At 38.6% G+C, this 25964-nt stretch overlaps 1 protein-coding gene across 5 annotated transcripts in view; it reads right to left on the bottom strand.

Annotated features, from left to right (window-relative positions):
* SLC12A1 (solute carrier family 12 member 1) overlaps window positions 1-25964 on the bottom strand; it is a 75241-nt gene that overhangs the window by 34083 nt on the left and 15194 nt on the right. For 3 of the 5 annotated variants that reach the window (XR_016350661.1, XM_006135065.5, XM_006135064.5), the window contains exons 5-16: window positions 17669-17764; window positions 16897-16992; window positions 16038-16177; window positions 15553-15663; window positions 14445-14556; window positions 13805-13929; window positions 9325-9409; window positions 7978-8129; window positions 7224-7331; window positions 6557-6680; window positions 4281-4382; window positions 762-917 (exon numbers count right to left, since the gene is read on the bottom strand). Coding sequence is in view for 4 of the 5 variants with exons in the window: in XM_006135065.5 (XP_006135127.3) it covers window positions 762-917; window positions 4281-4382; window positions 6557-6680; window positions 7224-7331; window positions 7978-8129; window positions 9325-9409; window positions 13805-13929; window positions 14445-14556; window positions 15553-15663; window positions 16038-16177; window positions 16897-16992; window positions 17669-17764 (1407 nt within the window). In the remaining variant the exon portion in view is untranslated. The remainder of the gene's footprint in view (window positions 1-761; window positions 918-4280; window positions 4383-6556; window positions 6681-7223; window positions 7332-7977; window positions 8130-9324; window positions 9410-13804; window positions 13930-14444; window positions 14557-15552; window positions 15664-16037; window positions 16178-16896; window positions 16993-17668; window positions 17765-25964) is intronic. The other 2 variants (XM_006135066.5, XM_006135067.5) reach the window with 2 other exon arrangements.

Genomic DNA, 25964 nt, shown 5'->3' with positions numbered 1-25964 from the left:
AGTCAGAACTGGCGGTCAGTTTCAGCAGCAGCTGAATCTGGACACCAGTTCCGACTTACATACAGATTCAACTTAAGAACAAACCTACAGTCCCTATCTTGTACATAACCCGGGGACTGCCTGTATATGTGCTATAGAGAAAGGACCTTTATTAGAGCCATATTTTGGAAACTTTAAAGTAGTATACTCATGTCTTAGTGATAATTTTTTTTTGCCTATTTGTCCCAAATTCTCTATTAGTCTTGGGCTTTTTCTATACACTTTTTTCTATACATTGGTTTAACTTGAATCAAATTTAAAAGCGGCCTTAGTGAAACCTATGCCTACCTCTGCATGAATGCTCTAATATCTGTTTACACTAAGTTTATATCAGTCTAGATTGTGCCCATTTATCAAACTGATTTCAGAGCATCCACACCAACAACGTACATCTGCTTAACTCAATTGGTTTAAAATCATACCTTAAGTTAAACTGGTACAACTTTGTGTTTAAACCAGTCTTTGAGCTACCCTGGGCTGTTTGTAATACCCAAAATACAAAGAGCTTTTGCTTTAAGTAATCTGTAGAGTGGGATTTCACTGTAATTCATTGTGTTCTGCCCATAGTGCTTGGGGGCCTCCAGTTCTCCTTAAGGCAGAAGCTCTGTTGAAAAGGGAATGACCATAGAGTCTAGACAATAGCCTTAAGGATGATTACAGTTACCATAACTAACTGCATGACATAAGTGAACAAAAACAATAAGCAACTTTTCCAATCTCACCTGGTTTCTTGTATGTCACATAAATATAGAGGAAGAGCTCAATGACGTAAGTAATGAGAGCTGCCCACCAGTTGATGACAAACATTACACCACAGCACAACATGGCTCCGAAAAGTGACACCCACATGTTGTAATACTTGAATGCAGGTCTCCAGCCTGTTTAAATTAAAATCAGAGAAATCAGAGATGGAAAAGGCCTCTAGGGACTACACTGGAAAATGGTGGGCCTCTAGGTTTATACCTATCAAACATTTGTGCATTGCTGTTGAGTGTAGATGCACACCTAGGGTACATCTAGACTATGTTCTTCTTTTGAAAAGAAATATGCAAATTCAACACTCATTTGCATACATTCTTCTGATCACTTTTTCAAAAATGTTTTTTTCAGAAACAAAAGTCGTTTAGACACGGTTCTTTAAAAAAAAACTTTTTTTGAAAGAACCTTCTTCCTCAAAAACTGAGATTTACAGGTTCTTTCGAAAAAAGTTTTTTTTTTTTAAAGAACCATGTCTAAACTGCTTTCACTTTCAAAAAAACCTGCTTTCGAAAAATTGATCGGAAGAAGATATGCAAATTAGTGCCAAATTTGCATATCTCCTTTCGAAAGTGAAAGCAAGTCTAGAGTATACCCTATTGAGTATGATTCACTGTCCCATGTAGTGGCAGTTAGACAACGAGACTACAAGGATTTTGCAGGATACCTGCCGTGTCCAGGACACGCATTTGCTCTTCTGCTTTTTTTCACAGAAGAGCAAACACACTCTTTTGGGGAGCTCTGTATACCTCATTTCTCATCTAAACTGGGCAAAAAGGCAGAAAAGCCTCTTCGTAAAAGTGATCGGGAAAAGCTACACAAATTGCATCTAGACCTAGACTGACAGAGAGAGAGGGAGTTTGCTGTACAGTAGTGTTAAAGCCTCTACCAGGCCACTCTGGTTTGTTTATTACTGGCTTCACAGCCACAGAGCCTTGCAGCTTCCATTGGATGCGGTTTGCCATTTGTAGCCAAGGGGAGCGTGAGGCTCCATGGCTGCAGAGCTGGTAAGTAAACAAACTGGGGCGGCCCAATAGCAGCTTTCTCAGAGTGGGGCCGTGGACTGCTTTGAGAAACACTGCCCCACAGCCTGAGCTGAGAAGCAGGTGGCTTTTAGCTCAGCTGTCCAGGCTCATGCACCAAGCTCTAGAGGTCCCAAGTTCAGGACTGCCTGTGGGCATTACACAGGTGATGGAATGTATATTTGCAGAGCCTGAAGAAGGAAGTGATTCTCTTAAGTAATTGATGACAGTTTTGTATGCAAAAGGTGACGGCTGAGTTGAGATCTCTTGCATATTCAGACCATTAGGGTCTCTTAAGTCATATTGAGTTACTATTGTTCCCTACAGTACCTCTTTGATTGCCTTGTCCAGTTTGGTTTTAAACAGCGAGTGCATTTATATGCTTTGGCCAAATCATAGATCACTGATTCAGAACTCAAAATGGATTTTCCTATAACTGCAGGTAATAGGTTATTGTCTCCTTTTGATGCATTTATATAACTCATTAATGTTAATGAGATTTACACATGCACCAAGAGGAGAATATATCCCAAGATTGTAAGTGTTTCTGCCTTTTAAACATAGAAATCATTTGGGATCACTGCAAAAAAATTGCAATTGGCTTTTAAAAAGGTACTATTCCCGCGGCTCTTGAGCTGTGATATTAAATACTTCCCTTGCTAACAATTAGAATGATGAGTCAAAGAGTGAACCTGCACGGTTTGTGGGTCTCTACCAGGTGTTCTTCAGAACAGAGTCTTTGACAAGAGAAAAAACACTAAAGATATAAGGAGGTCCCCAGAACCCTGGCATGGATCACAATAATAATGATGGAATGGGAGGGCACCGCTGTGAAGAAATTTACTGTCCTGAAGCCTTACAATTAGGAGCATCTATCACTGTAAATTGGCAGGCGACAAAGAAATTAGCTGAAGGAAGCAAGGAAAATTAAGGGAGGAAATTGCTATGGTTTCATATGAAATGTTAAGTAGTTACAGAGTCATGACTGATGCACACATGAAGAGCACCAGAGGTAATTTGTACTGAGCTCTATAGCAGCACAGAGCAGATCTGCATTTGTTCAGCTCTGTAGATAATTAGCAGAAGTGCTTATTTTTTCTGCCCTCTGAACAACTGGCAGCATGCAGACTTGGGAGAAGGGAGTTAATATATGTGTTTATTCTGCCACGGTGGTGTCTTTCACATTGGAAATAAAGATTGTATTTCTCTACTGTTTGAACTGAATAATTGATTTGCAGCAGTGGAAAATTGCCTTTGCTGTTGGTCAAAAGGGGCACCATTCAGGTGGTCCTTATTTGTGGCTGTCAACCTTTCATTCATGAAAATGAAGAGGATTACTCTGGCCATGGTGCTATAGATCTACATGAACCCAACGTATGAATAGGCAGGGCTTGTTGCATAGAACTGGAAAAAGGGCCTTCTTCTTCTTCTCCCTCCTACTCAGTCCAGGATTTTTAGTGATATAGACTAGTCATGGATCAGAGCTTGGATCAAAACATTAATGTGAGACCTCTGTTGATATCTGGGATGCCTATTTCATGGATCCCAGTCATCCATGTGGAAGCTCTCTCAATAATTTCTCTAAAGCCCTGCTACTAGGTATGGCAGATCCATTAGCCAGGCTGCCACTATTTGGTTGGTTCATTGCTGCTCTGTGTAACCCCCTATGAGGGCTATCAATTTCCGTAACAGTCTTACTGTTATTAATATCTTACTACAATATGCCCTGTAGAGCTATTGCATTTACTGGAGAGAAGATCATGCTACTTGATGTGGTCTTTATCTCCCCACCCCTCCCGACACACACACACACACGTTCCTGGCCAACCCACTTTCCCCTAGTAGCAGATGAGCCATGTGGAGTTTTGCAGAGGGGAAGGTGGAAGTGATTCTGTAACAGGGAAAACATCCCATATAGTAACTTTTATCCTTCACTGGATTTCAACACAGCTTTCCCATTGGTTTGCTCCCTTCTGTACTGTGCAGCTGCAGGGAACATAAGGCTATATATTTCCAGAGCCAAATCACAGACAGAGATACATAACGTATAGAGATAAGTCACAGTCCTTAGTGGGAGCATGATCAGGCTACATATCGTATATCTTATTTGTTTCCAGTGCTATTAGCCATGTTGATATCAGGACATGAGAGAGACCCATGTGACCCATGAGAGTCCCAGGACATGAGAGAGACATGAGACATGACTGAGTCAAGGTGGGGGAGCTAATATCTTTTGTTTCTCTTTACATCTGGGAAAGGAGAGTTCTGAGGAGCTTGAATCCTTGTCTCTTTCGACAGTGGAAGTTGGTGTAATAAAAGATATGACCCACCCACCCTTTTCTCTGTCATGTAACTTAGTCACTTTACAGATGTTGGTGCTTTCTTTGGACATCAGCTAAATGTTAAGGCAACTTTTTATGCTATTGCAGACTGTGATGCCTACATTCAGCTTGCATAACTAACCTGGAGATTTTGCATATGATGCATGAAAACAGGAGAAGTTAATAAGTGCATATGAAGCCAGGAAGAAGTTGGAGATGATGGGAGCAATGGTGTTCAATTCAGCTGCAAGAAACAAGCACAAATTAATTTTCATACTCATATGCTTCTGATGGGCCTGGGGTGAGACAGCTATTTCCTCAAAATAAACTGACACTTAGATATTGAAGAAGTTCAAGTTACAGCTGCAAAACCAGAGTATCTTTCTAATGGGTTTAATTTTAGGCCAGATTGTGACACCCTTACCCAAATTGGGTATTATCCGACTACATGAGTGAAATAACTGACTTTAGTGATGATACTTGTGATATACAGGATTATCGGGGGAAGGGCATCACAATCTAGCCTTTAATTTTGGTTTTAAGTATTTAAAAAATGTAATTGAGCAGATGAGGCACTTCTTAAAAACAAAAGAGAGAGAGAGAATTTATTCCTTTCCACGCAGCTTGAATTTGAAGTCTTATGAAAAATTAACTTAATGAATTCCAGACAGCCCAAACTGCTGCTAATAATGATCAAATGCTGGAAAGCAGTAGTGGGAGTCACCAAGGATCAATGCTGTATGACCAGCTCATTTGTAAATGAAGAGCTGTGCAGAAGTCAATGGGAATTTGCTGAGTGCAAGGGTTTGCAAAATCAGTTTGGTTTGCATAGATCTCTTAAAAGAGATTTGAAATTAATGCCAAATAAAAAGTGCACGAAGAAGTATTTGTGCTGGATTTCCCAAGGTGATGAATATAAACCTCTCCCATTCAACTCAATCAGAGCTGTGATGCTCAGCACCTTTGACAATAATGCCATAATGGCGGTAATAACAAACTGCCATAGTGCACTTCCACTTATGTTTCCTTTTCACACTATGGGCATGATCCTTCTTAATCTGAGGATAAAGGAATTTTTGCCATTACTTTCAGTGGACTATATTCAAGCCCCATTTAATTTTTTAACTGGCTTATAGATTTCTCTGGCCTGGAGCTAAATATTGAAGTACTGGATTTATACAATTTCACTATTACTTTTGCTTTTCACTGCAATTTAACATTAGCTGGAGTGGATGTTAATGTCTCACCTATTACTTGCAGGACATGATTAAGAAAGAAGTTTTAGAGGCTGCAGCCCAGAGCCCCAGACTGCAGCCACTAAAACTCCTGTGTTCTGGGCTAGGCCTTCATAGCAAGGTGAAGGAATTTGAGGCAGAGCCACACCCTGATGTTCCTCCTTTTCTTCCACCCTGGGCTGGAGCCACAAGCACCAGGAAACTCTGTCCCTGCCTTGTCTTCACCTGGAGGCTCTGCCCCCGCAGCTCCTATTGGCTGGGAATCCTGGCCAGTGGAAGCTGTAGGAGGGTAGGGTCTGTGGGCAAACATGGTGCTGTGTAGGCTGCATGGAACTACCTATTCACTCCCCGCCCCCCCGCACACACCAAATGGGAGCTGCTTCAGGTAAGTGCCCTGCACTCCAATCCTGTGTCCTAAGCCTCTTCCTGCACCTAAGTTCCTAACATCTTCCGAGACCCCACACCTGAACCCCAGCCCTGAGCTCAGTCCAGCACTTTAACTCTCACCTACACCCCACCCTTCTGCTCTGAGCCTGCTCCCATACTCCAAGCCCTTTGTCACTAGTGTAGAGCCTCCTCCTACACCCCAAATGCCCCATTCCCAGCTTGCACCCTCAGTTGGACCCCTTGCTCCCTCCCACACCTCCATGCCTCAATTCACAGCCTCCTCCCGCAAACTAAACCCCTCATTTTTCCCCAATGTGCAGACTATGGAGCCCCACAAAATGTAATAGTCCTGGCCCTGATTAATTGTACAGTAACTTTCCTAATGGATTCGCTTAAGATTCCTTTGTCCTGTTTGCTTTGATGATCTGATAGAAGGTGGTCACTGGCCAAATTAATAAATGTTCTTGCCCTGAGCCATAGTTAGATGGGTCAAAAGTAGTGTGTGGCCAGACTTATCTCAACCATTGGTTGAGCGGCACACCAATTAGCATCTATAATGAGTGTTTGATTACTGATTTAAGACTAGGATGCATTAATAACCAGTGACAATGTAAAATGTGTTCTGAAGTAGCTGCCGTTTTGACTTTTACAAAATGAAATGAATTAAAAACATATTAAATCCCTCTCCGTCTTGGCATTTAATTTAATTTAATAGTAGATATTTTATAGAAATGAATTTAAATTCTCAGTCATTTGTTTCTAAATTATGGGGGGCTCTTGGAACAAATATACAAACCAATCAGAATGAATGCCATAGCAATAATGAAAGTAAGAACATATCCTCTGAGTGGTTCGTTGTTCTTCCCATGTCCTTTAGCGAAGAAGTGGAGTGCTTTGTAGATGTTATCCTTGCAAAGAGCCTGGTAGATAAATCAGAATTTAATAGGGTTTTTTTGCAGCAGAAAAAGTTACTTCATAACAGAGAAAACTGGCCCAAAACAACACATGCTTCAGGTAAGAAATAATTATATCTATCTCAGGTATTTCAATGGAGTTTATCATGGTATCTAAGCACTGAAATAAGGTGATAATCAATGCCCTACAGTATAGTATAGTAGCTAATCAGAATGAGTGATGCTTAACACTCACTCAGTTTGTTACAGACACTTACCAAATAAGTCTCTCAAAATCCAAGGGAGAGAAAGCTAACTGAGGGAAACTGAGGCACAAATTAGTGACTTATCTAAATCACACAGCAAGTCTGTACCAGAGCTGGGATTTAATAGCAGGAACCCCACAGCTCTTTCTTCTCAATCCCCTAGTAGACCATGCCTCTTGCTATAGTAAAATAATTAGACCTTTCCAAATATTTTATATTACTGCTGGTAAGAAGATATAGTTCAGATAATTACATATCTTGGGAGCAGAGTAGGGTAGAAGGAAATTGATGCTCTTTATTGTACCTGGAAAACTTTGGGTGCACTGACAAGTGAGGCTAGAGCTGATGAGAGGGTTGCAGAAAAGATTCCTGCAGTGATTAGAGGACCAAAACCAGAAACCATGCTCATAACCTTTAGAAACAACAAAAGTAAAGAACTGTCAGTCTTGTGAATAGGATACATCTATCCATCATAGCTATTTATATGATCCCAGTTACCAGAGTGCCTCACCACCTCATCTGCAAAACCCCCTTATGAGATAAGGAAATAACAGCTCCGATTGCAATTCAGAAACTGAAGGCATAGAAAGACTAGGAGCCAGGTATTGAACAGGTATTTCTGTGCCTAACTCTCATTGCAATCAGCATAAAACCTTAGCAGTGACCTTAGCAACTTCAAGGAAAAATAACTTCTCAAATGTATGCAATGTAGGGCAACCTAAGGTTACTTTAAGGCTTTTCACTAGAGTGTCAGCTTCATGATGCAGGGGCATGGACTGCTTTTTAATATCTTTGGGAGGCAAAACTAAAAGCCTTATGAAGTGTTGAAGAGAGCTCTTGAGTGTTGTAGGCTATGTGATAGTGGCAAGCAATGTAGGAGACTTATCTCTTTGTAGCTTACTGCTACAGTTTTCAGGATTTGAGTTAGGGGTGTTCGTCTTGATGCAACTTTAACAGTCAGTAAACAAAGTTTGTAGATTTATAATGTGAGTGCATCATTTTGTGTGTGCTTGCATAGTTTATGATTTTGTGTTTATATAAATAAAACACTTTAAAACCTGGAAATTGTTCATCAGCCCATAACGACATTCCTGGACTTTACAGCTGGAAAAGTCATAGCCAAGGCTACAGGCTGAGGATCCATTACAGTTAATTCCAGATACAACTGTGTCATTGGTGTTCCCAGTAGCATCACGTACAACACACGCAGCTGAGGAAACAACAGCATATGATTATTTCTCTTTCTTATGACAATCAAAGAATGTTCTCTCCACACTTTAGAGCTTAGCTGCATGGACAGTGTACAAATGGCAGTTTTATCCCGCATAGTATTACTTTTCAGTAGGATAAGTTCACTTCTCTGGATTGTGAACTTGAACAGAGGCTACCAGAATGTGATTACCAGATTTGGAATACAAATAGGGCAACGTACAGCACTTCTATGTTTCATAAATGCCCAAAAAGTTATAAGACTTTGGTTTTCTCTCTCCTATGAAAGGAAGTTTCCCACAGGGCTCTAGCACACATACCTGTTCAGGGGAGAGGATTGCCACTTACTAAATTGTTTCTAGCAGCACTATTAAAAAAGAAAGAAACCTTTATTTCTTGATCAAAGATTTAGTGCACCCTTTGTAATGAGAATGTAACTTAATGTTTGCCTTCCACAGATGACAGATACAGTACAAATCTGTGTTCTGTACTGTGTCTGTTTTGTTGAACTGTCATTTCAAAACTCCAGTGCCATAGGGCATCTTGTGACCTAACATTTCTTCTTTAGGGAAATAATTGATTTCTTCTGTCTTGAGATGTGAAGATTCAGATTTGCATGTAACCTTTCACTAGTATGTGCAGTAATACGAGCAGGAGAACAGCTGGAGGCCACTTGGAGAACTTTCATATGAAAGAGGAGCAAAATCATGGGCAGATTGATTTGTGGTACTATTCCTGCCTTTTAATCCCAAATTGCTTTTTTCTTATGTTCAGAGCCCTGTGCTGATACAAAATATGTATCTGCATCCACATCCATATCTGCAAAAATGAGCTGCAAATATCTGCAGCCATATCCTCTGATTTGCAGGGCTCTGCTTATGGTACTGTACATAAATAGTCTTTATTTCTGAATCGTTTGATATTGTAGATTTTCTTTACAATAGAAGAAGAATCTCTATGCACATATGTAAGCTAACATTTGGTAAAATTCCATCCAGATGCCATATAGAGATTTTTGTTTTTATGGAATAGTTTGTTTTGCATTTTAAATACTATCAAGCCAAAACAGCTGTCTTTCTACATAGCAAATCCTCTGGATCAAAAGAAATGATGAGGTTGACCATTCATATGCCTGTAGAGCTCTAAACCTACTTAACTATATTATCTATGGCATAAAAGAGATGTTCATTACTTACCTGCACATATTGCAACTCCTAGGTAAGCAACAGTTGTAATCAGAATGGCCAACATTGTTCCCTTGGGTATAGCATCTTGTGGGTCCTTAAAAATTTTAATTGCAAAGATTATTGTGAGTCCTTTATGTATTTGTCAGTTAAGAGGTTATATTCTGATTATTTACAAATTAGCAAGTTTTGGTACTGACACTTGGTGACATGAAAATATTTGGAGGAGGGTGGGATTGTTACTAGTGAGATCGACACAAGGAATTCACCTCTCTACGAAGGACACATGACCAATCCAGAACTCCATTTAGGGTAATGCCACACTGTGGTGCTCCCTAGCTGAACAGTTAGGGGAACTTTAAGGGTGTGTCTAGACTACCTAGTTTTGTCGACAAAAGTGGACTTTTGTCGACAAAACTATACCAGCGTCTACACTACCGCTGAGTTCTGTCGACATAACGTCGACAGAACTCAGCAGTTTTGTCGACGCTGGTATACCTCATTTTACGAGGCATAACGCCTTCTGTCGACAGAACTCTTAACAGAAAGTGTTATTGCCTGTAACATTGCGTCCAGACTATGGAGTTCTGTTGACAAAGCAGCTTGCTTTGTCGACAGAACTCAATGTGTCTGGACGCTCTTTGTCGACAGAAGTTTTGTCGACAGTATCTGTCGACAAAACTTCCGTCGACAAAATGCAGTAGTCTAGACGTACCCTAAGTCCCATTTGCATCACCACAGCAGGCGCCCTTATGCTTTGGCTTTAAGCATTCATTCAAACTACCCATTTAATTGCACAGTTCAATTAGCCAGTAAGATTAGGGTAAATAGTCATTGTGAAAGACAGACACTATTATTACTGTTGAAAACTCATAATCACCAGTTATGTTCAAAGTGAGTGCCTACCTTTCAGATTGCTTTTACTTTTATATTAGATTATTCAGGCAAACTCTGCTGTGTGTTATTGCTGAGAGAGGGCAGTTTGTTGGATCAGCATTTCTTCTATAAACTGTCACTGAAAACCTGTATCAGCACTGTTCATGCTTCTGTGAATAAAGGGCTCTAAGACGTTCCATTATTAATTATGATTTTTAGGCGATTTTAATACCATAAACATTCTTGCAGGCTATAACTTAGTATATACTTCAGTTTAGGAAGCAATTTTTTTTGTTAATTTTCTTTTTAAATTGATTTAATGAGGACTCTTTTTTTTTTTAACTTTAACAGAGCATGCATATTTTTACATCTGTCAGAATTTTTGGGACCTTTCTTAAATGGATTTGTTTTTTCAAACGAAATTTTGCAAGTTATTGTGTGGATTAATATTGAGGAATGACTTAATTACATTATCTTTTAACATTATCAAACAAGAATTAATATAGTAAAGTTTCACAGGGCTAAAAAACCCACAAACAAATCACTTCAGTTGCATATGAATCTTTAACTTCCAGTCTTTATGACTTTTAATGCATGTCATACTAGTGTTCATGTGTCAAGTAGCCCTTACATAGGCGTATAGGGGTCTTAAAACGTCAACTCGAAGGACATTTACTTAATATGCCATCACCCTTTCAGGGTCTGAGCTAAAGCCCTGGAAGTCAAAGCGAAGGCTTCCACTGACTTCACTGAATTTTGGATCAGGACCTTCGTGAATGAATGAATGACAGGCTGTTAGAGAAACAACCTCATAATGGTTTGCTATACATTTTAGAGGCATTTTAATTTGACTATTTCATCTAAAATTTGAGATAAGTTTATGTTGTATGTTTATTAGACTGGTTAATTTCATTAGATCACTTCTGACACAATCAAGTATGGTTAGTGGGGAATTTTCCATGTGGATGGAGGGTATGGAAATGTACATACAGTTCTGTAGGGCCAGTGTGGAATGGGAATAGGGTTGCCATCCCTTCAGGATTGGCCTGGACTCTCCAGAAATTAAAGATTAATATTTATTTAAAGATTATGTCATGCGATTAACTCTCCAGGAATATGTCCAACCAAAATTGGCAGGCCTCGGTGAGAATGTTATGTGTACAGCCAACCCATTCACTCCCCCATCCTGTCCTAGTTCTAGACTGGTTCTTAAGATCTGTGGAGAGTACTCCACATGGTCTGGGAAGGAAACAATACTGCTATGGAAGCTCTACTGTGATGTGTATAATTCCTTTCACATCAGTGGCCTGCCTGTCAAAGGCCTAAATCAAAGCAGCTGCTTTTCTTGCGGACAGTAGATGTGATGAAATAATGGGGAGTTTCTCAGGCTGGAATGAGGAAGGGCTGATTCAATCTCAACAGAATGCTTCTAGTCCAACAATAATCATGTTAAAAATATCTATCATTAATGCTGTTGACTGGATTCTATCATACTTACTCCTTTTGAGTAACACTTGGCTTCAAAAGCAGCTACAGTGAAAATAAGGCAAACCAAGCTTGGGGAGTAAAAATCCTGAGGGGGGAGGAGTTTGCCTTTCTTTGAAGCATGGGGAACAGGTCACTTGGGGCACATCTACACTGCAGGGCAAAAGTCAAATTAAGCTATGCAACTTCAGCTACATCAATAGCGTAGCTGAAATCAAAATAGCATAATTTGTCTTCTGGTGCTGTCTACACAGCAGGAAGTTGAAGGAAGAACACTCTTCCTTCAACTTCCCTTATTCCACATGAAATGAGGGTTATAGGAGTCAGAGTAAGAAGTCCTCCATCTCAACATTATTTTGAAATAATGATTTGCTGTCTAGATGCTCATTTTGTTATTTCAAAATAATGTCAGTTATTCCGAAATAATGCTACTGTGTAGATTTACCCTTGTTTTGAGCTACAGTAAATGGTGGATTTTCTGTAACTTGGAATCTTAAGCTCAAGATTTGAGGATGTTTGTAATTCAGTCAGAGGGTATAGGTCTCCTGGAGTGGACAGGTCAGCTTCGGTAGTTGGCAATGTCCCAGAAGATAGATTAGATTATCTTGATGGGCCCTTCAGACCTTAAAGATAATGAGTCAATGTCACTGTTCAGAGTAAGGATGACACAACTGGCCCTTAGAGCTGGTCCAGTTTGTGAATGTTCTACAAATACTTGAGTATCAATTCACTTTGACTGGAATTGAGCACTAGACCTGGAAGGCTGGGTTAGGGTATGCCAACTCTAGATATTTTACATAGCTGGAGTTGACATACCTTAAACTGAGCTTAGCACAGCCTTCACATAGGGAGGCTGACAGAAGCAAATGTTCCTGTCTATTTCCATTACTCCTTTGACTGCCAGGAATACAAGTGCCGGCTGGAGACATCCTCAGTGTTCGATTTAGCGTGTCTGGATTTTTTGTGATATTCTTTGAATATTATTGAGTACTGAATATTTTCACAAGTATTGGGACTATTTCACCAGATGCTTCACAAAGCCAGAAAAGCCCCTTTTTTGTATTTTGGAAGTACAATTCAATCAGCTATGGTATTGGGTATCAGAAAATAGCTAACATAAAGCCATAAAAAATAGATGGCATTCATAGTTAGAACTAATATCAAATCTTTAATTTACCCATTTGCTTAAATATTGGAAACATCACTGAGACTACAACTAGAGTATAGGCTTCTTGCGCAAGAAGCTTTTTTCAGAAAGAGCTTCTGAAAAAACTTCTTGCACAAGAGAGCATTCACACTGCAAAAGCGCATTGTAAAAGCAATGCGCTTTTTCAAAAGATAGCGTCCAGATTGCCTGCATGCTATCTCACATGTAAACAGTGATTGCTATGGACAGAATGGCCACCAGAGCACCTGTGCTTTTTCCTCTTCCTTCTTCTTCCAAAAAACCTCTCTCTTCCCCATCCACACACACATTTTTGTGAAAGAGCTCTTTCACAAAAAGGCTTCTTCCTTGTAGAATGGGGATTACCAATTACGCGAAAAGCCCTCCATTCTTTTGATTTATTGTCAAAAGAACGCGCTTGCAGTGTGGACGTAACGCAAGTTTTGTCGGAAAAATAGCAATTTTTTTGACAAAACTCTGTAGTCTCGACATAGCTTAGGTCACTAATCTTTCAGGCTAACTTTTATATTGAAGAGGAAAGAAGGAACATGCAAAGTTCTGGTCTCGTTGATTCCACCAAAATGATCCTTTCTTGAATGAGCTTTCCAGTTCCTTTTTTTTATAGGTGTAAACTTGAGTTTTATGGTATACTTTTCAGTATGATATAAGGGGAATTAGCAAAGCCATTGTAATGGAATTATACAGCTAATTTCCATAATGGATCTGCTAATGTTATGTTATTCTGAGTTACTGAAACTCCAAATTTAAATGAAGTAATTTTGTAATACATTAAAAGGAAAAAGGGAACTAATGTGCTTGGATAATAAAACATTTAACAATGGAAATTTTGCCGTATGGAATTACTTGTTCATTGAAACCACATAGAGTGTTAATACTTTTTCAATAATTTTTCATTCTTGCCCTTCTGTAGCCTAACAAGTATGATGAAGTAAATAAAGCCCATACCTTCAGATCTCCTGATATATTGGCCCCTGCGAGAATGCCAGTAGCTGCTGGGAAGAAGATGGCAAAGACGGAGAAAAATCCTTCACCTCTGAAATCTGGTCCAAAATTTTCTGAAAATATTGAGGCTGCAAAGACAAATGAAAATGAAATGTATCTCCAAGCCTTGATTATGAAGTTATCTGATGTATAAATGAACTAGCCCTCCGCCTTAGGAAGAATGGGTTCCAATCTGTTGTAGCTCATAAGTGAAATGAATGGAATTTGATATGGAATCTCACTCTAGTTCCCTGCAGTGCATGTTTCTCCAAATCAAAAAACTACACCTCAGTATTGAAATAGCAGGCATGTTCCACATTCAGGTTAAAACAGACAATATTGTGTGTTCACATATAAATAATCCAAACTGCTAATGTCAGCTTCAGAGCAATTCACAGGTTCAAAAATAAAAATGGACTAAATCCAGTGACCCTGAAATATATTTTAAAAAATGGGTTAACTTAGTTTATATGCTCATTTATCTTAGGTTACAAGATCAGGTTTTCATCCATTCTGAATGGGAATTTTGCAGAACTAAAGGTTGCAGGAGTCAGCCAAAAATATTAATGTATTTTATATATTATTTAGTCATAGCAACACTTGCCTTGGTAATTAAAAAAGCCTCTTGCCTTCTTTTCATTGTTGGTTGGAATGACGGTCCCAATGAAGAAATTCACAATGGCAATCAGAAGAATGACTAGAAGAATTACTTGAGCCTGTTAACAGAGACAAAAGTGGACTCTTTCTTATTTTGAATACAGTGGTAGCTATGCCTGTAGTGGTATTTATGTAACACTTATTATTTATTTCACATTTATACAATATTAGAACAGACTCAGACACTGATTGAGCAGATGATTCAATAATAAGATGACTACATAGACAAACTGCCTTGAGCTCTGTGACAATAACAAATATTTTGTAACATGGAATGGATATGAAATATAGAAATTTATGGCCACCGCTTTATATTGAAGTCTGGTTCCTTTATAAGAAGAGGAAAAAAGAAACAGCTGATGAATAAATATTTAGATAAAGACATTTTATATTGCTTGTTTAGTTTCAGGAAATTGTTATAATATATAATTGACCACTCTTACAAGTGGCTGTCAATTCAGGGCAGAACATAAAGATAAGGCTGCTATTCTGGACCTGATTTTGAAAGGCACTTTCCACCCTCTTAGTTATATCAATTCCTTTATTTTGTGGGTATTTCTCCCATTAATACACATGACTGAAACTTTTACTATTTGTACTGCAGACAGGAAGGCATGTTGGATAGCAATGTAACAACTCACCTTTGAGCCAGAATTCTACATAGATTCAGCCTGGCTACACCATGCATTATTTTTATGATTATTATTATTTCTATAGAGCTATAAAGATAAAAGGGGCATGTACCCCAGGCTGTAGATGATCCTACCATAAATTACAAAAGCAAATAAAATTAAACTGCCTGTGGAACACAAAAACGCCTCTTTCTCCACAAATGTGGGTGTGAGGCAGAGAGAGAGCCCATCGCCTAACTGCTTCCACTGGCATCAATAGGTAGCTCCCATTTACTTCAAAGACAGCAGGTAAGCTAATGTTGAATGCTTTCCAAACTCCCATCTGTCGTATGTAAAGTTCTACCCCCCAAATCTTGTCTTATGCTTATATAACACATTCTGCGTCAAAATAATATTTATTTATATATAACTTTTATTGCTTACCTTTGCTTCCCATTCCATACCAGCCACAGAAATGCCTAAAAGAAGAACTACAGTAATGGAACCTATTATTCTGATGTCATTGGATTCATCCACCATCAATGCATCACTGCTCTGGAACAGGTAAAAACACAGTTTATATGCTAAGATGGATAAATCAGACAACCAGGTAAGATAGAACGGAATGAGTAAATTAGTTTCAGTGGTTTTATGATTTCCTGTGCTAGCTGGGACTTAGTAGTAAAAATTAGTGGTTGACTAATTAGGAACCTATTCCCGTTAGTGATTTTGAAGCCTTGTAGCACTATATAAAACACTTCTGATATAACTTAGAAGTGATGGAAAAGTGTATTAAGTAGGATTCATGGTTCATTTAGAGAGATCTAAATAACAGCCAAAGACTAAAGCATTTAGAAGGGGATTATCATTATACAAAGGTGACAGAATCCCCTGGTTTAACCACATGCCACAAATACTTATATATTTACCTTAAGAAGCTCTACAACAGTTTCAGCGAATCCAACTACATACATGGCTACTGCTACAGCATTGGCAAAGGCAAAGATAAGTCCTATTGATCCACCAAATTCAGGTCCTAAACTTCTTGAGATAAGATAGTAAGCTCCACCTGCCAACAGAAGAAACTGTTGCTTTAACATAATTCACCTATTGACAGATCTTGCTCAACTTACTCATGTGAGCAGTACCAATGAAAGTTTTGTCTTTTGCTTGAGAAATGCAAGTAGGATTTGCCCAGTTAATGGAGAGGAGCAAAAGTATGGGTGGATGGACCCAGGAAACTGCAAAAACTCAGCATTTGGAACTTACTACATAATTTCAAATATTACGTATTGAAAATGACTAGCTCTTGGATTCATTGATATCTTTTTAGCATATATTAGTTGGTATGCAAACCAGAAACTAATTATATATAGTTAAAATTCTGACACTGTATAAAAAACATCATCACTGAAAGGTTTTTTCCTTACCTGGTTCCTCCCATTGTTAGCGTAAACATTCTTTCATCAATATACAAACATGCACAATACATTCCCTAAATATTTCACAAAGTTAAGCCATAAAACCTGAAATTTGTTTGTATTTCTACATAGGTGGAACCTCAATTAATCAATTAGATAGTTCCTCCTATCATAATGAGCCATAATGTTTAATATTAGAATGTTTTAAAATCAACGTTTCTGAAGAGATGTTGTTTTGGAGTTAGCTCAGTAAAAGATTGTGTTTTCTTACTTTATATTATTGGGCTAACACCATTACAATCTCTCTATTTTGTTCTAAATCAGTACTGCAGACTTCCATATTTTCCATACAGTTATATTTACGTACCTCCTCTTACTACTCCATTAGTGCAAATGGCAGACATTGAGATACCTGTTAATGTTGTTACTACCACACTCAGCATAATAACCACGATTCCAAGACCTGAAAAATCCCAAAAAGAATATATTCAACCTAAATACCTGCTCAGCACTTGAATCCTGTAGTTAGAAATCACCATCATCCACTGCGAGAAAAACAGCAGGTGTACCTTCAAGACTCTGAAATGCACTAAACTTTTAGATACAACAAATTTCATGAAGTACCTGAAATATACTAGACTTTAGGATTGCACCAAGAGTAATCACTTACGTTCCAAGAAGCACCTGAAATGTAAAAGGATTCTATAAGGAAATGTGCCGGAAATGATAAAAGTTAATGTGTCCGTCAATTTTCATCAGCCTTTAAGCTAAAGGAAATGAGGCTCATAATGTTCCCTCTCACCAGGAAATGCAACCTGAAATGCTCTGAATAAGAAGCATTAAAAGAGTAAGAACAAAAGAACTCCAGGGCAAAATGGAATCCATTCCTCCTCCAGCCTTGGACAGGAACATCTGAAACGTACTTCAGAAACTGAAGTGAAACCTGGATTTATTAGAATAGCACTCAGACATTCGAAAATTGTGGATAGTGTTGGCTAGATGTATTACCTGCTGGCTGTCCTCCAGTCTAGGTGTCCAGTGATGGCATTTTAGGAAATAAGACTTCTGGTTTCTCTTATAATTTAATATACTAAAACCTTTTTGAGTCTTGAGAGCATAAGAAACCCTAAAGATTTTACCTCCACGGACAAACCCATTAGTTGCTATTGCAGAAGTTGACAACCCAGTAATTGAGGTTACTGTGGTGGCAAGAAGAATTATGACAACTCCAAGACCTGTCGGTAATGAAAAGATAAAATATTTTATTTGTGATCCATATTCCTCTAGTCTAAATCATTCTGTCTTTAATTTAAACTTTCAAACCAGAATCAGAGCTCTGAACTGAAATGATAGTTTGTAGACCATTGTCTGTCAGCAATTCCACCTGGTCCCTGTAGCTACTTTATCACAATAGCAAAGCATCCATCAGTCTTCAAGCAGTGAAGTTTGCTGATAGTAGTCATGGACCCTCTCATTATTTCTAGAGATTTTCTTGAAACTAATAGAAATAATAATAATGAAAAAGCAACTCTCTTGGGTGCCTCCTGCCTTTCTTTGATCAATCCCTTGACAATACAAAAATTAAGCGACCAAGCAATGTTATAATTTCTTTTTTTCTTGAATTGATGGTTGGAATAAACAAGCTATACTCATTTTAGAGAGCCATATTTCAGTCATGGGGTTAAAAATGTGTCTTGGGCAAGTTTTATTTTTCTCTGTACAAGAAAATGTTATAATTTGGTTTCCATTTTATTCTGCTTTGTCATATCACTCCTATTACTATGGTATCTGACCAGCTGATGGGCCACAACAATAGTACATGAATATGCACCTTTGTCAAGTGTCTGCTATACATTTAGCCTTGATCATAGTAACAAATGACCTCAAGGTAGAGGGTTAGCAAACACAGAAAAATAACTCAACCAAACTGCACTTTGTCTGCAGAGGTAAGAACAAGAAGGGGAGATTCCTTGTTAAAAATGCAAAGTACTGAATACAGGGAGAGACAATAAATTGCACGGGTGTGCCGTAAGATAGAAATATATAAATACGTGTTACACTTAGCATTAACAAGAGTTCACTTTCATTTGCTCATCTTAGCATTGTATTGTCCTAATGTTCCCTTTCATGTAAAGAATTACCATAGTTACTGTAGGGAAGAGTTGGGTTGGAATTAGAAAAGGATGTAGCTCTAAGAGAATCTTCATTTTAATAAGAGGACAAGAAAATTTAAATTTTGAAATCCATTTTTAACTAAAATTCAGCATACTGTGGAATTACGTGTGACTAATCAAATACTTGGAGGGTTATTTTAGTAAAAATGAACCTCAAACATTTCCAAGATTCTTTTCAGTTCAGGTAGTCTGAGTGGTTTTTCTGGGCCTCATTCACACAATGCTATACATTGCAATTTGCAGGTTCTCTTAAGCCTGCAAAACCAGACTAGAAAGCACATGAAATAGGTCTTCCTCTGAGGTTTTTCTTCCAGACTACTTTTTTCCTTCTAGTTGAGCAAGAAATATTATAACAACTTTTCTCTTATTTTGTCGGTTATATTGCTGGAAGGATATTAAAATGACAGACTTTCACTTTAAGCATGAGGGATTTCCTGCACTTTCTTCAACTCTGAAGGGAGCCAGATGATCTGGATTATCTGAGTCTGTAGTAGATAGCCAAGCTGGAAGGAAGAAATATAAGGGAGCTGTGCTTTGTTGTTTGTTTTTTCTCTGTCCTGGGATTTTGTGTGGAGGTGTTCTGAATTCTAAGAAATTAGGTAGTGTTAAGTTGCAACCTTCTAAGAAGAGTATTTCTGTTTTTATCTAATTTCTCTGTTTTAATGCTGTTAATATAATATTTGCATTTCTGCCAATACAGAGGAACAAGAAAAGTTTTGGTTCAAGTCTGAGGCAAAATCTGAAACAATTCTTATCTGTATCTTGGGCTGTATTCTTCATGCTTCCCTGCTTGAGCATTTCCTGGCTCTGTAACTCTATTGCTCCTATTAGGTATATGCATTTTCACTTTAAAATGGAAGGCTTCAGTTAGTCTGTAGCAGTAAATATTGGCCATGGCTGGTCTGAACTGAAACATGGATACTGTAACTAGCAAATCATTAGAGATATAATGTATGGCCTTATCTGCCCTAGTTCTACCTCCTGGCTTCATTTCAGATCAGATAGCTGACTTCATTTCATAGTGGATTCTTATAGCTATCTAATCTGCAAATAAATGTTCTTTGTTTATAAAATTATACAGAACTTTAAGACAGAGCAACGTAGTGAAGGAGTTGATATGTAGCGTAAGGTTAGATAGCCTAAATGATACATCACCCTTATACTATTGACTCGTGAGTTTTAATTTTAATCCAGGATGTATCTATTTGGTATAGATTTCTGAATACAAAGTTAGTTCTTTGGCCCATATCCAATTATAGTCTGTCCACACAAATTCATAGAATAGAAGAATCAAAGAATCATAGAATATTAGAACTGGAAGGGACCTCAAGAGGTCATCAAGTCCAGTCCTCCTGCCCCCAAGGCAGGACCAAGCACCATGTATTGTAGATCATCCCTGATAGATGTCTAAGTATCTCTAGTAATGGATATTCCACGACCTCCATAAGCAATTTATTCCAGTGTTTAACCACCCCAACAGGAAGTTTTTCCTAATTTTCAATCTAAACCCCCTTGCTGCAATTTAAGCCCTTTGCTTCTTGTCCTATCATCAGAGGACCAGTAGATCAATTTTTCTCCTTCCTCCTTGTAACATCCTTTTAGATACTTGAAAAGTGCTATTCTGTCTCCTCTCAGTCTTCTCTTTTCTAAACTAAAACAAGCCCAGTTCTTTCAGTCTTCTTTCCTAGGTCATGTTCTCTAGACCTTTAATCATTCTTGTTGCTCTTCTCTGGACCTTCTCCAATTTCTCCACGTTTTTCTTGAAATGTGGTGCCCAGAACTGGATACACTACTACAACTGAGGCTTAATCAGCACAGAGTAGAGCGGAAAAATGACTTTTCATGTCTTGTTCACAATACTTCCATTAATGCATCCCAGAATCATGTTTGCTTTTTTTGCAACACGGTCTCACTGTTGACTCATATTTAGTTTTGATCCATTATGACCTCTAGATCCCTTGCTGCAGTACTCCTTCCTAGACCGTCGCTTCCCATTCTGTATGTGTGAAACAGATTGTTCCTTCCTAGGTGGACTACTTTTCATTTGTCCTCATTAAACTTCATCCTGTTTACCTTAGTCCATTTCTCTAGTTTGTCCCGATCATTTTGAATTATGAACCCATCGTCCAAAGCAGCTGCAACCCCTCCCAGCTTGGTATCATCTGCAAACTTAATAAGCGTACTCTCTATGCCAATATCTAAATTGTTGATGAAGATATTGAAAAGAACCAGTCCCAAAACAGACTCCTGTGGAGCCCCACTTGTTATGCCCTTCCAGCAGGATTGTAAACCATTAGTAACTTCTCTCTGAGAATGGTTGTCCAGCCAGTTATGCACCTACCTTATAGTAGCTCCATCTAGTTTGTATTTCCCCAGTTTATTGATAAGAAGGTCATGTGAGACCGCATCAAATTCTTTAAAAAGTCTTGGTATACCACATCCATCACTTCTCCCTTATCCACAATACTTGTTATCCTATCAAAGAAAACTATCAGATCGATTTGACATGATTTGTTCTTTACAACCCCCCTTATTACCTTCAAGTTGTTTGCAGGTGAATTCCTTAATTACTTGTGCCATTATCTTTCCTGGCACAGAAGTTAAACTGTCTGGTCTGTAGTTTCCTGGATTGTTCTTATTTCCCTTTTTATAGATGGGCACTATATTTGCCATTTTCCAGTTTTCTGGAATCTATCTCGACTTCCATGACTTTTCAAAGATAATCGCTAAAGGCTCAGATACCTCCTCTATCATCTCCTAGGGTATTTCAGGATGCATTTCATCAGGCCCTGGTTACTTGAAGACATCTAACTTTTCTAAGTAATTTTAACATGTTATTTTTTTTAATTTTAACTTCGAAATCTACCCCATTTCCACTAGCATTCACTATGTTGCTCATCCAGTCACCACCAATCTTCTTGACCAAAAAAAAAAAAAAGAAAAGAAATAAAGAAGTCGTTAAGCACCTCTGCATTTCCAAGTTTCCTGTTATTGTTTCTCCCTCTTCACTGAGCAATGGGCCTACCCTGTCCTTGGTCTTCCTTTTGCTTCTAATATATTTGTAGAATGTCTTCTTGTTACCCTTTATGTCTCTAGCTAGATTAAGCTCATTTTGTGCCTTCGCCTTTCTAATCTTGCCTCTGCATACTTGCGTTGTTTGCTTATATATTCTTTGTAATGTAACCTAGTTTCCGCTTTTTTATATGACTTCTTTTTTATTTTTAGATCATTCAAGATCTCCTGGTTTGGCCAAGGTGGTCTCTTATCATACTTTTTATCTTTCTTACACAGTGGTATAGTTTTCTTTTGGGCTGTTAATAATGTCCTTTTGAAAAACTGCCAACTCTCTTTATACTGAATTCAATGGGTATTTTGCATGCTGGTGAATGGCAGGATCTGACTTTTTAATAAACGGTTAACTCATTAAATTGAATAATTTAGACATATCACTCTAAGTAGATTGGATATTTTCCCTGTAATTAGTATAAAGTACCATCCAGAGCTTTGCAATTACATTTTGATATAACATACTTTATCAAAACAAAGGTAGTAAATAAGTCTATATATATTCTGCTCATTAGACAATCGATGTGTCTGGACAGAATGTGTTACTAATTCGGAATAGAAGGAAACATTCAACAAGCACAGTGCAAGGGATAAATGAGCTAGGCAAAACAAAAAAGTTTGAATATTATTCATTTCATTATTATATTATAACATTTTGAGTAATATTTTCTAATGGTCTACACTTGACCCTTTTTCTCACCTCTGTCTAACTACCAGGTTTTGGGGATCTGCAAAATGGCAGGTGCCAATTAGCATGATGGTTTTGTAACTGTAACCCTCTCAGCAGGAGATTTAACTACTCTTTCCATTGTTGATAAGGTTCTCTAATCATAAGAATTGTGTTTCAACATATTTTTTCCTCTTTAACAACTTGCACCCAAGACAACTTAGCAAGAAAATGGTTTGCTCTCTTCTCCCTTCTAATAATAGGGATATGAATGGGGCCCAGATGGTAGTGTAACTGACTCATTTAAACTTCCATTTTAACAGCAGTGACCAGTGAAATTCCCAAGCCATTGTGATGAAAAGCTTCTACTGTCCTTAAATAAATTTCTCTTGAGACATAATGCTCATTGCTTATAGAATATTCAGAAAGTGCATTGGGAGATTATTCAAACAGAATTCAGTGTCCCGTTTTAAAACCGAAACTGACCTGCTTACATACAAGACATGTCATTTAAATAAAACAACGAAGCAATAAACAATAAGAAGGGAGGGTTTGATTCTTAGTGAATTACAAGTGTAAAATGAAATGTGAAACCAAGGGCCATGGTAACTGCTGTTGTGCAAAGTAATGTTAAGATCTGATTAAAGTTCATATTGAAACCCAGACATATGGATGTTAAGTAAATCACATTAAAATGAATTACTCTTGCCTATGGCTATTCTCACACCTCAGAACAAAGTAATGCTTCTTGATGATCTCAATAAGTTACTAAATTGCCCTTAAAAACTAATTTTGCATGAAGCCCGGGAGCAAAGTCTTGGCAATGTTAAGATGCAGAGTTTTCATGGAAAGGCATACACTTATGCATGGCCTATGGCTGCAAAACCTCATTTGGTATGCATCATAAAATCAGCAAGTACCCTTTTGTCAGGGCCAAGCATAGTACTGGAGCCAAATGTGGAATATTTTAAACGTAGGCAGAGGTCTTTCATTTTCTTTCAGGAACTTCCTTGACTTTTCAACCATACTTCTGAGTTTATGCTGTTTTTCTCTTTTCAGGAGATCTGTTACACAAAGACTTCTTAATTGCAAATTAAGTGTTCAATCTAGCAATCCTTACTTAAGCAAAACTTCCATGATGCCAATGGAAATGTTGCCTGAGATGAGATTTTGGTCCCTGAAAAGCTTTTGAAAGGGTGCTTGGATCTGAAGTTTTCCTTCAGACTAAATATCCAGTCCCCATTTAGATTCTGAATCACTCCAGAGATCAGGCATGGTCAGACTATAGATTCAAAATTTTAGTTAAAGTTATTCTATAATACCCATTTACATTAAGATAAAACAACCTTGATGGGCTATTGTAAGGTGGGTGCGTAGCTGGCTGGATAACCATTCTCAGAAAGTAGTTATTAACAGTTCACAATCATGCTGGAAGGGCATAACAAGTGGGGTTCCGCAGGGTCTGTTTTGGGATTGGTTTGGCTCAATGTCTTCATCAACGATTTAGATGATGGCATAGAGAGTATGCTTATTAAGTTTTCAGATGATGCCAAGCTGGGAAGAGATGCAAGTGCTTTGCAGGATAGGATCAAAATTCAGAATGATCTTGCAGACAAACTAGAGAAATGGTCTGAGGTAAATAAGACAAAGGACAAATCCAAAGTACAAAGAACAAATGCAAAGTACTCCACTTAGGGAGAAATAATCAGTTTCACACATACAGAATGGGAAGTGACTGTTTAGGAAGGAGTATTGCTAAGAGGGATTTAGGGTCATAGTGGACGACAAGTTAAACATAGTTCAACAGTGTGACACTGTTACAAAAAAAGCAAACATAATTCTGGGATACTTTAACAGGAGTGTTGTGAGCAGGACACAAGAAGTCATTCTTTTGCCTTATTCTGCTCTTATTAAGCCTCAGTTGAAGTATTGTGTCCAGTTCTAGGCATCACATTTCAAGGAAGATTTGGAGAAGGTCCAGAGAAGAGCACAAAAATGATTAAAGGTCTAAAAAACATATGTGAAGGAAGACTGAAAGAATTGGGCTTGTTTTAGTTTAGAAAAGAGAAGACTCAGAGGGGGGACACAGGAGTTTTCAAGTATCTAAAAGAGTGCTACAAGAAGAATGGAGAAAAAATGTTCTCCTTGGCTTCTGATGATAGGACAAGAAGCAATGGGCTTAAATTGCAGGAAGGGAGGTTTAGGTTGGACATGAGGAAAAACTTCCTAACTGCCAGGGTGGTTAAACACTGGAATAAATTGGCTAGGGAGGTTGTATAATCTCTATCACTGGAGATATTTAAGAGCAGTTTGGATAGACATCTATCAGGGATTATCTAGACAGTGCTTGATCCTGCTGTGAGGGCTGGGGACTAAGGATATTAAGGATTAGTTGACTAGTCCATTTCCCCCCATCCTTGCTCCCTCTATGAAATAGAGGCAGGAAAGTTGGAGAAAGGGGTACTTCAAAGTCGTAGTGCCACATAGTTGAGCCGCGGCTCAGCTGTGTGATGGCTGCCCCTTTAAAACACCAAAGCACCATGGAGCCTGGGGTCAGCTGGGGACTCCTCAGCTAACCCCAGGTTCCGAGTGGCATTTCCCCAGAACCTGGGATCAGCTTGGAACTCCCCAGCTGACTCCAGGTTCTGGGGAAATGCTGCGTGGACCCAGGCTCAGCTGGGGAGTCCCCAGATGACCTCGGGCTCCACAGCTGCCCTTTGAAATGCCAAGGTAGCGTTTCAAAGGTGCAGCGGCCACACAGGTGATCCCGGGCTCAGCTGTGCGGCACTGCCCCTTTAAAATGCCAAGGCGATGTTTTAAAGGAGTGGCACCGCACAACTGAGCCGGGGATCTGCTGTGTGGTGGCTGCCCATTTGAAATGCTGCCTCAAAGGGGCAGCACCATGGAGCCCTGAGCCCCGAGGCATTTCAGCAGAGCCTGGGGTCAGCTAAAAGCCAGCTAGTTTCTAGCTTATGTTGTAGAGACACATCTTAGGCCTTAAGGTTCCAGGTTCAATCCCTCTTGCTGATGACCTGGATCTGTCAGCTCTACATAAGCCACCAGTGTAAAAAGGCAAATGTGATGCTTGGATGTTTTAGGGAAAGCATTTCCAATAGAGCTAGAACTAATGACATTGTCCAGGGCACTGGTAATATTCCACATCAGATCTTAGGTACAATTCTGGTCACCCATGTTCAGGAAAGAGTAATTTAAACAGGAACAGAGAATAGCTACTAGGGCAGGTAGGCCATGTCTACACTAGGAAATTATTTTGAAATTACTAAATTTGACTTAATAATTCCTGAGTTAGCAAATTCAAACTAGCATGTCCACACTGCGGGGAAGCCTTGAAATTAGTCTGAGGCAGGTGCCATTAATGTGGATGCACTACCTCGGACTTAGAGCCCCAGGAAGAATTGGGGAGTAATTAGTTTGAATTACTCTAGGGATTAATTTATTTTGAAATAGCGGCACCAGAGCATCCACACTGCCGTTATTTCGAAATAACTATTTTGGAATTAGCGTTAC

This window comes from Pelodiscus sinensis, chromosome 14 (genome assembly GCF_052426305.1).
Source record: "Pelodiscus sinensis isolate ZL-2025 chromosome 14, ASM5242630v1, whole genome shotgun sequence".
NCBI classification, from domain to species: Eukaryota; Metazoa; Chordata; order Testudines; family Trionychidae; genus Pelodiscus; species Pelodiscus sinensis.
The sequence above is the reverse complement of the archived record's forward strand: the minus strand, read 5'-3'. Positions and strand labels throughout refer to the sequence as shown.